General features: G+C 62.5%; 2 protein-coding genes across 4 annotated transcripts; one reads left to right on the plus strand and one right to left on the minus strand.

Moving 5' to 3' along the window:
• The first annotated feature begins 32 nt into the window (after positions 1-32).
• Tmem106a (transmembrane protein 106A) lies at positions 33-5,999 on the plus strand. The gene is made up of 9 exons (XM_005394502.2): positions 33-299; positions 1,218-1,322; positions 1,406-1,597; positions 1,990-2,053; positions 3,126-3,279; positions 4,063-4,203; positions 4,298-4,341; positions 4,585-4,638; positions 4,870-5,999. Exons 3-9 carry the CDS (start codon positions 1,423-1,425, stop codon positions 5,003-5,005), a joined length of 768 nt encoding a protein of 255 aa, XP_005394559.1. The 5' UTR covers positions 33-299; positions 1,218-1,322; positions 1,406-1,422; the 3' UTR covers positions 5,006-5,999.
• A 1,045-nt stretch (positions 6,000-7,044) lies between these two features.
• Positions 7,045-10,260, minus strand: LOC102003403 (formin-like protein 1). 3 transcript variants are annotated; one of them, XM_005394500.2, is made up of 4 exons: positions 9,890-10,260; positions 8,110-8,341; positions 7,795-7,853; positions 7,045-7,242 (listed from the first exon to the last, which is right to left on the minus strand). In XM_005394500.2, the coding sequence occupies exons 1-4, from the start codon at positions 9,983-9,985 to the stop codon at positions 7,234-7,236; spliced, it is 396 nt and encodes a 131-aa protein (XP_005394557.1). In that variant the 5' UTR covers positions 9,986-10,260; the 3' UTR covers positions 7,045-7,233. The 3 variants fall into 3 exon arrangements, with proteins under 3 accessions (XP_005394557.1, XP_013374688.1, XP_005394558.1); XM_013519234.1 differs by having other exon boundaries at positions 7,045-7,260; XM_005394501.2 differs by having other exon boundaries at positions 7,045-7,239; positions 9,890-10,257.
• Between the last annotated feature and the right edge of the window lie 35 nt (positions 10,261-10,295).

A 10,295-nucleotide genomic window follows, 5' to 3' on the forward strand; every position in this document is an offset into this window, starting at 1 on the left:
GCTGGGGGCGGGGCTTCCCTGCGCGCAGAGCAACCGCTCCCGCACTTTCGCTTCCGCGGAAGTCGGCCCTGTTGGTCGGTCGGCCCCTCCCTGAGTTCGCGCAGAGGACTCTTCTCCGTCTGCCGGAGGCCAGGCTCAGAGACCCTTGGAGCCTCCAGGCGCGGGCGTGCTGGACTGCGGCCTGGGGTAATCCCACCTTCCACCGCCCCGCCCGTTCGCCCCAGGCTCAGCGGTCGCTGCGCCTGACCAGGCCCTCCGGCTGTGGCAGCGGAGAGGAGCCGGATCCCCGCCCTGACCAGGTGAGGCTGCCTCCGATTTAGCGGCAGAGATCTCTGTGTGTCCCGCGCATGGTGGCGCACACCTGTAATCTCAGCACTCGGGAGGCTGAGGCAGGAGGATGCAATGAGTTGAGGCCAGCCTGGGCTGCGTAAAGCATTCAAGGCAGTCTGAACCTCAGGAGTAAGACCCTGCCTCAAACAACAAGGTTCCCCCCTTGGGGCTGGGGATTTAGCTCAGTGGCACAGCACTTGACAAGTGCAGGGTTGTGAGTTCGATTCCTGGTACTGGAAGAAAAACAAAGCCAAACAACAAGGCCCCCAAAGTCTGCGTGTGGCTCGACTGACCCGTCTCACCCTCCCACCACCTGGGTGCAGCGGGGAAGCACAAACTCAGCCTGGACCCCTCCCAGTGTCTGACGAGCCGGGCAGGACTGTGGCCCCCAGGCTTCCGTCCCACCCCACCTCAGAAACCAGTGAGGAGGGAGTGTGCCCTCCGGTCCGGAAGGAGGTACCAGGGTCCTTGGTGACACCTGGGACCCGTAGCCACCTCCTTGGGGAGCAAAGCCCTACCTCGGTTGAGCCAGCACCACCAGGCCCAGGAACGGAGCCCCTCTCAGACAGTTCTGTCCCAGGGCTAGAGGAGACCCAGCGCGCCTGCCATCCCAGCCAGCACTCAGTAGGCTGAGGCAGGAGGATTGCTTGGAGTCTGGGTCCAGCCTGGGCTACATAGAGAGACCCTGTCTCAAAAAAAGAAAAAAGGAAGAAGGAAAAGAAAACAATGAAAACCAGAGCCATCACAAGACTAGGGAGGGCGGAGGGACTTTCCAGAGGGCTGTGCGCCTTGCCAGCGCTGTCCAGCTCCCTCCGGAGGATGGGGCCCCCTACCGGTCAGTTAGGGAAGGCCCTTCAAGCGCTCTGACTTCCGCTTTTGTTTTTCAGTTCTGTAGGTGCATTGGCCTCGTACAGTACTGCGAGCCGCATGTCTGCAAGTCCCGTGCGCGCTCTCAATCCCGCCTCCGCGGCCGGCTTGGCCCCTAGCTTGTGGTAGGCACTTAGAGCGCGGCGCTGCCCACCTTCCCGCGGCGTGTCCGGCCTCACCTCACTGCGTTCTTTTCTCACTTGCAAAGAAAAGTCCCGCTGAGCCATGGGCTCCCCGGGCGAGGACGAGCGCAGGTGGCTGCTCTTCCCCCGCCTGGCCGCGGCGGGCCGCTATGCCAGCAGCACCCCATCTCCCTGCACCTGTGTGCCCGGCTGCGGGGCCCCTGGTGGCAGCTGTGTGACTTGTCCTACCTGCCAGGGCAGCGGGAGGATCCCCCGAGGTGAGTGGCTGGCTCTGGTCCCCGGGGGTGGCTGGGTCTGCTCCCAGCCGCTGTCCCTCAGCCCCAGGAGGAACAGGAGGGGCGGATGCCAGGCTCCTTGCAGACTGCCTGCCGCGGGGGAGCTGCGCCCCCAGGGAGCTCCAGCAGCGCTGTTCCCCAAGCAGCACTCGGGCTCAGAGTTCAGGGTTAAAGGCCACCTCTGCAGAAGCTAGGCTTCGATTTGCTAGTGCACTTCGCAGACTCCACACCTGTGCTGGAGATTTCACTCCCGCTCTAGCTCAGAGCTGAGCTGCCAGCGGGGTTCACAGAGGCGGCGCCCGTGCCTGGCATGAAGTGCGGAGGTCAGGGAGCATCGTCCCGGCCATGCCCTCTCACGCTGTTCTCCTCTACAGAGCTGGAGAAGCAGCTGGTGGCCCTCATCCCCTACGGGGACCAGAGGCTGAAGCCCAGGCACACGTGAGCACCCTGCGCCCCAGTTCCACGGGCATCGCACTTGGGGGCCGTGTCCCCTTCGTCTCCCGTGTGGAGGCCTCCTGTCCCCCCTGGGTCGGAGCCCACTGGACAGGAACATACCCGCTGCTCACCTCCAAGGGCTTTCCTGCTTTAGACTGCGAAGCGCTGGGGCTGGGGATGGCCGTGGCAGCACTCGCTTGGCGTGCGTGAGGCCGTGGGTTTGATCCCCAGCACCAGTACAAAAGGGACAGAAAAGCCAGGTGCATACCTGTCATCGCAGCTACTCAGGAGGCTGAGGCAGGACATCAAGGTCAAGGGCAGCCTGGGCATCTTACTGAGATCCTGCCTCAGAAAGAAAGGGCTGGGGTACAGCTCAGTACTCCCTGGGTTCTGTCCCCAGTACCCCCCAAGGTCACAGGTGCGCCTTGCTGATTCCCCTCTTCACAGTGTGAGCGCAGTGGAAATTCCTGAGGCCGCTCCGGTCCATCCCAGCGGACAGTGCCTGGCTTCAGCTCCTCCCAGCAAGGGGTCGGGGCCCTGGCTGCAGTCTAGGGGCAGTGATTTTTCCTAGTGCTTCCCTCCTGGTGGTGGTGTGGCTTAGACCCGCCTGCTCTCTACCCAGTAGAGGTAGAAAACCTGTAGATCCTGCCCTGGGGCCGATCAGAACCTCCCAAGCAGCCCTGGGGTGATCCTGGACTCAGATGCCTCCAGGTCCTCAGATCTGGCCTCGAGCCACCGTGCCACCTGCCCGCGCTGCAGCAGCATTAGGTGCTGGCCCTGCCCCTCGCCAGACCTAAGCCCTGTCCCTTGAACTCGTGTCCGCTTGGAATCGGATGCACGATGGTGCCTGCTGCTGAGTGCATCCGGAGGCTGAGCCGGCCACTCAGGGCTGCAGGGCAGTGGTGCAGGGCTGGGCACAGGAGCTCAGCTGGGGCCGGGCGCACGGGGTGGGGTGGGGTGTGGGCAGAGCTGCGTCTCGGGGTGGTCCGCGCGTGCACGCGTACGCGTGTTGCCGCCGCCCGTGCCCCAGCTTTCCCAGGGCTCAGGCTTGTCCGGGCTGGCACTGCCTCTGCAGGAAGCTCTTCGTGTCCCTGGCGGTACTCGTGTGCCTGGTCACCACCTCCTTGATCATCTTCTTCCTGTTCCCCCGGGGCGTTGCCGTGCACCCTGCAGGCCTCAACTCCTCCACAGTGGCCTTCGACAAGGCTGACATCCTGCTGAATGCCACGGTGGGTACCTCCCCGCCAGCCACACTTCCCGGCGGCCCTGTGACACCCAGGGGGCCCCCGGCGCCTGGGGAGAAGCAGGGCCCCAGAACAGATGGTGTGGGGCTGGGACCCTACATGGCGTGAGGTCAGATCCAGGCCAGATAAATAATGGCGTGGGGAAGGGGTGCCTGAGTTGCGCAGACCGATCAGGACCTGCAACTTTTGTTTTGGAGCCTGGATCTCCCTGTGTTGCCCAGGCAGGTCTCACAGTCCTGAGCTCAAGTGATCCTCCTGCCTCAGCCTCCTGAGTAGCTGGGACTACGGGCATCAAGTGGGCAGCTCAGTGTAACTTCTCTTTTTCCTTGTTCTTCAGTAGTAAGGGTCAAGCCCAGGGCCTTCACGCTGAGCTACATCGCTAGCCCTTTTTTTTTTTATTTTGAGACAGGGTCCCGGGTGTCACTCAGTGGCCTAGCCTGGGCTTGAATTTTTGATACTCCTGCCTCAACCTCCCAGAGCGTTGGGGCATAGGTGTGAGCCACCACACACAGCTCATTGTAACTTTTTTTTATTTTGAGACAAGGTCTTCCTATGTAGTGCAGGCTGGCCTTGAACTCACAGCAGTTCTCCTGCCTCAGCCTCCCGAGTGCCAGGATCACACGAGCCCGTTCGCAGATGCAATGTGATGTTTTAAAGTGGCCCCCTGAGGGGTCAGTGTGCCTGAGGCCCCCGTGGAGACCTCTGCCACTATTGGGCCACCCCCTCCGCAGGCCGGGTCGCCTCACCCAGTCCTTGTCTTTGTCCCAGAGCACCTTGAACATCTCCAACCCCAACTACTGGCCCATTGCCGTGACCCGGCTGACCATCCAGGTCCTGCACCTGTCCCTCGTGGTGGGCCAGTTGTCCAGAAGTCTCCTGCTGCACATCGACCCCTTGGCCAGGGAACAGGTGGCCGTCCGGCCCCGGGGAGCCCTGCCGCAGGGAGCGGGGTGCGGTGGTGGGGAGGGCCGCGGCGGCTGAGCTCGCGCCCCTCGCCCGGCAGATGCTCTACACCGTGGCCAGCAGGATCTCCGAAGAGAGCACGTAGTGAGTACCGCGCCGCGGGCGCCCTCCCGGCCTCTGCGCGGGGCCTGGATGGAGCAGAGCGCGGCCGGGCCGGGTAGCTTCTCCCTGGGTAACTTCGGGGCCTTCGCAGAGGTGACTGCGCTGGCCTCGGAAGGCCAGGCAGGAGGTGGCACCTGGGGCCCAGTGGGCGGGGGGAGGACCCGAGCCCGGGGGGCTCCTCGTGTGACCCCAGGAGCTCCGTGGGACATGCCGTCTCTGTCGCAGCAAAATCTGTACCTGGCTGGAAATCAAGGTCCACCACGTGCTGCTGCACATCCAGTAAGCGGCTCCCACTGCGCCTCTTTCGGTTTGGGTTTGGGTTTTTTGAGACAGTCTTGCTGTGTAGCCCAGGCTGGCCTCGAACTCCAGCAATCCTCCTGCCTCAGCCTCCCCTCGGCTGTCCCGAGGGGGAGGACGCACCCTCGCCCTTGGCCCTGAGTCTTTGGGGTGGACTCCGAAAGCAGAGGAAGGGGTGCCACCCACTCCTCCAGCCCACCCTGCGCTCCCCAGGGGCACGCTGACCTACTCCTACCTGGGCCACGAGGAGGAGCGAGTCTTCGAGAGCTTTGAGTACGCAGACTGCCGGGGAAAGACTATGCCCCGCCGCCCCGCCCTGGCGATCCGCAGCCCCAAGGCTCCCACGTGAGGACGGAGGGGACCGCGTCTTCCCTCCTGCGCCCCACTGCTTCCTGCACGCTGTCCGCCATCCTGTCCCATCTGATTCTTTCCGGCAGCAGGCACCAGATCCCAACCTCGGCCTGCCTTGCGCAGAGGCACCCGGCCCCATGTGGGGGCTGCCTGAAGGGCCCCGCCCCCTCTGTCCCCTCTGCCCCCTCTGTCCCCTCTGTCCCCTCTGCCCCCTCTGTCCCCTCTGCCCCCTCTGCCCCCTGTGCCTCCCTGCAGTCCACCAGGGCCAGGACCCTTCCATGGTGACCACGGTGTCCAGCCCTTTAAACCCTGGACCCTTTTCGAGGTCTCTGTTGAGTGATATGACCTGGGGACGTCCAGTGTGTCCCTGTGGCCGCTGCAGCTGCTCTGCTGTAGTCACACAGCAAGGCGCAGTGCGACCCGCTGGCCGGGGTTTTGCCCACCGGCCCCGTGGCCCTCTGTCTTTCTTCCCGGATGGTGACTGTCCCTGGCCCCTCGGGACCAGTGTGTGCACCTAACCATCCCCTCCCTAGAGAACGGTTCGCAGCCTCCACCCCGCAGGAGCCCAGCCGTGGGGAGAGGAGCTGGGTCTGCAGCACAGCAGGGCCCGAGCACAGCAGCTGGACGGGGGCATTCGAGCGCCGGACACAGGCAGCAGCCCGGGCCAGGGCTCAGCTCCACTCCCAGAGGCCTCTGCGGTCCTTCCTTTGCCAAACCTGGCTCTTCCTGCCGCTCAGCTGGAGCTGAACCCCGAGAACCCCGCTCCCACTGGGCCTCTGTACAGCAGGGAGGAAAACTGCTCCTGAAGTCCACGTGGTCCGCGTCACTCATGGGTGGGGACGGCTTTGCCGGCGGATGGGGGAGGTGGCGGCCAACGTGGGTGACAGCCGGCCTACGCAGGGAGGGAGGAGTCGGAGAGGCCGGAGGGCCGTGTGGGGGTCACCGCATGTCAAGGGTTTGTAGTCAATAAACCACATGAGCAGCGTCTGGAAGGAAGCCGCCGGGGGAGGGCGCCGGGCTCACTCGCATCTCACAGCCTGTTCGCTGCTGTCTGGTGGGCATCGAGGCTCTGAGCCTAAGCAAAGCCTGGCATCCCCCCCACTGAACAGGCACGAACCCCGGGCCTTCACCCTGAGTGCTGGTCCCAGCCCTTTTTTAAAAATTTTGAGACAGGATCTCACTAAGTTGCTCAGACTGAATTTGCCATCCTCCTGCCTCAGCCTCCCAGAGTGCTGCCTATGAATACCCTGCTGTCCTGGCTTCTGAGCAGTGGCTTCCAGACGTGCATGCTGCCACCCTCCCTGGCACCCAGCTCCTCTCAGGAGACCCCTGTGGTGCCCCGGACCTGGGTCCTGACTGCAGTGACAGGGCCGCCCTTCGCAGGGTGGAGGAAGAAAGGACCCAGGTCCCCTGGCTCTGTCACCTCTGCCTGGGCTGCTGGAGCTCGGGAACCTCCGGTCTCTGCTGGGCGGAGGAACTGGGGGCCAGGAAGGCGGGGCCTGGGCTGTAGCAGGGGCCTGGGTTGTGTGCAAGCTGCCTTGTCCTCTTCCCTGCCGCCAGCTGCCTCTGTGGCTGCCCAGGCCTGCTCAGGTGTGACACGGCCCCCCTGACAGGACCTTGGCCAGCGGCATAGGCCTGGGGAAGGGGTGACCTCCCAGTAACTGTCAGGAGCCCCAGCCGCTCTGGCTGCCAAACAAGGGCAGCAGCAGGCAGTGCAGAGTCGGGAGGCCCAGGGCTGACTTCACTGCTGGCTCTGCCTCAAAAGCATGGAGTTGCTGGGTGTCCATGTTGTACTCCAGTGATCCCAGCACTGGAGAGGCTGAGGCAGGAGGATTGCTGGGAGTTCAAGGCAAGCCTGGGCTACATAGTGAGAAAAAAAAAAAAGCTGGGCATGGTGGCGCACACCTGTAATCCCAGCACTCCAGAGGCTGAGGCAGGAGGATTGCTGCAAGTTCCAGACCTGCCTGGGCTTCAAAGTGAGCTCAAGGCCAGCCTGAACTGCATAGCGAGAGACTGTCTCATAAAGGCAAGAAAGCATGGAATGGCCTCCTCGGCTCGGCTCCCTCGCCCCACAAAGCTGGCGAGGCAGGACTCCAGGAGCTGTGCTTTACTGCAGCCCGCGCTTCCTAGCACGAGGGCTCCCTTGCGCCCCCTGGCGGTGGTCAGAGGCGAGGCTGCTGGTCTGTTCTCGGCGCAGTCCCAGGGGTCCCGCCGTCCAGGTCTGGGTCACCACTGCTGGAGGTAATCAATTGACTGAGAAAAGGGAGGGACAGGAACCAACTGGGTCAGCATCTCCACCCCTGCCTTCTGGGCCTGCTGAAGCCCCAGAGGCCAAGGGCCAGAGAGTAGCGAGACTGCATCCTACGCCTCCCCAAAAGTCCCACGCAGAAGAGCCTCACACAGGACAAGGGGCCCTGCAACCTGGACCTCTCCAAAGCTCGCACCACCTTAGATACTCATTAAGTTGCTAGCCTCTGGGAGGCTGAGGCAGGAGGACCCCAAGTTCAAGCCCAGCCTGGGTAATTCAGTGACTTAGCGTGACCCTGTTTCAAAGTTTTAAAAAATGGGGGAGTAGAGGAGGCATAGCTCAGTGCCAAGAACGTGGGTTCAATCTCCAATACTGTAAAAAATAGTTACTATGCTGCCAGGTGTGGTGGCGTATACCTGGGGTCCCCACTGCATGGGAGGCCAGAGCAGCCTAAATTCAAGGCCAAGGGGCAGCGGCCAGACACACACGCACAGACACGCACACACACGCACATACACACCGGCCACAGCCCTGCTCACCGTGAGGCGTGTATACTTGGTCCCTTTGGCAGGGCCAGGCTGGCACGGGTTTGTGGAGCCTGGGGACAGAAACACACCAGTGGCCCAAGAGCACGGGCGGCGCTGCTGCGGGCAGGGGCCAGGGAGTGGCTGCCCGGGGGCGGGGGGACAGATGAGTCCCACAGCTGAGAGCCCAGCCAGGGGCCCCGTCCCAGCCCTGAACCCCCTCACCCTGGGGGCTTCGTAGCAGCTCACCCCTACAGGAGGCACAGGTGGGGCAGGGCTGGGCAGAGAGCGGGGTGCTGTCCTCACCCCTCCGCCCCAGATCCCACTAACCGGGTCCGGGTCCAGGAAGGATGGGCGGCCAGGCTTGGAGTCTGCAGTCCACGCCCGGGGGCTGCCCCGGCCCAGGGCTGGGCCTCAGGGAGCACTGCGGCAGGGTGCCCTGGCCCCCTGGCGGGGGCGGGGGCGGCTGGGCTGGTGGCGGCGGTGGCTGCTCCTTGGGCTCTGGTGGTGGCGGGGGTCTCTGCTCGGGGTGACGGTCCTCCTTTCGGTCTTTCTGCAGTTCCTGGCAAAAAGCCCCCCAAGCGTCACCTCCTGCCTCCCGCCTGTCACCTCAGGCCGAGGACAGGGGCGGTGGCTGAGCCTGCCCGGGCTGTCTCTACGCCCCGGAGCCCCTGCCCAGGAGCGGCACTTTTGGGGTACCTGCACCTGCATCCTGATTTGGAGCAGGGTGCTGAGCGCAGTGCCCAGAGCCCCAGCACCGAGGGTTGGCGGGGCTGCTCGGCCCCAGGAGCGGCTTTGAGTTTGCTGACAGCCACGGGGACACCAGACTCACAAGGTGAGCCGTCACGTGTCTGATCTAACCAGTCATCCAACACTGATCATACAAAAGCAGTAACTGATATTTTCTGGTTTTTTTTTTAATCTTTTCGAGACAGGGTCTCGCTATGCGGTTCAGGCTGGCCTTGAACTCACTTTGTAGCCCAGGCTGGCCTCGAACTCCCAACTATCCTCCTGCCTCAGCCTCCAGGGTACTGGGATTACAGGCGTGCGCCACCATGCCTGGTGGGCTTTTGTTTTCATACTATGTCTTCAAAGCCTGGCGTGCGTTTTTACACTGACAGTGTATCCTTACTGGACACTCAGCCAGGTGTCGTGTCCTGCACTGTGACCCCAGCACTCTGGAAGGCAGAGGCAGGGGGATCACAAGCTTAGTGATTCAAGACTATGCCTCAAAATTTAAAAAAAAATTTGTTGTTCTCACTATGTAGCTCAGGTTGGCTTTGACCTCACTATGTAGCCTTGACTGGCATTCAAAATCTCAAAGAGCCTTCTGCCTTAGCCTCCAAGTGCAGGGGTTACAGGTTTGTGCCACCATGCCAGGTGTAAAAAAAAAAATTAAAGGGCTGGAGATGTAGCTTAGTAGAAAGGCCCTGGGTTCAATCCTCAGTACCCCACCCCCGTACCGTGCCCCACAGTTTTTTTTGCATTACTAGGGAATGAGCCAGGGGGGCTGTACCGTTAAGGGGCACTCCCAGCTCTGTATTTTTTTTAATTTCAAGACAGCTTGTCGCTCAGGTGCCCAGGCTGGCCTCCATGTTGTTATCCTCCTGCTTCAGCCTCCTTGTGTAGCTAGCATTAGAGGCACCAGCTTTATCAACAATATTTTGTCTGTATGTAAATTTCATATAATTTACAGTTGAAAAAGTAGATTCCTATACCCAAATTGTGGCAAAAGTACTTCAAACGTGTCAAATATGTCAACTGAATATTGGCTCTAATTTTATATTCAAATGTATATAAAAATAAAATTCAGCGCCTCCCTCTTGGCACCCACACTGAAGGGCTCCTCAGCACACAGCTGGTGGCCACTGATGGTGAGGGAGGGACAGCAGGGCCAGTGCAGCCTCAGCCCGGTGTGGGCGGGGCGGGGCCTTCTGTGTGAGGCTGTGGGTTCCATCCCCAGCAGCGGAACAATAAATTCAGCCTCTCTGGGAGAACCCAGCCAAGCGGCCAAGCGGCCGGCCCCCCGGGCTGCAGGCGGCTCCCCACCCCCGCCAGGCTGGTCTTGTCCCCCTCCCTGTCCCCGCTCGGGCCTGGCCACCCCCTGCACCTGCTGCTGCTGCTGCTCTTGCTGGACCAGCAGCCTCTGCCTGCGGTCCAGAGCCATCTGCCGGCGCCGGGCCTCCCAGTGGTAGGCGCTGCCCATGGTGGGGGGAGGCCCAGGGGGGAGCGGAGCAGCCCCGGACCCCGCCCGCCCCACCTCTGCCCTCCGGCCCCCCTGCAGTAAGCAGGGCCACTTCACAATGCATCCCCAGCTGCAGCGCCCGGCCCTTGGCTGACTGGGTGGGGCTGCCTGTGGCTCCTGGGGTCCTGAGCAGCTGGGGGCCCCAGCTCAGTGAGGAGGTTCAGCGCGCCCCAGCAAGTTCCCTCCGCGCCCCGCCCCGCAGAAGGCTTCAGCCACAGCATCTGGCCCTCCCTCCGTCTCTTCTCCCTCTTCCTTTTTTTTTTTTTTTTTT

The sequence above is a fragment of the Chinchilla lanigera genome, unplaced genomic scaffold (genome assembly GCF_000276665.1).
Source record: "Chinchilla lanigera isolate Chin_1 unplaced genomic scaffold, ChiLan1.0 scaffold00050, whole genome shotgun sequence".
Lineage (NCBI taxonomy): Eukaryota > Metazoa > Chordata > Mammalia > Rodentia > Chinchillidae > Chinchilla > Chinchilla lanigera.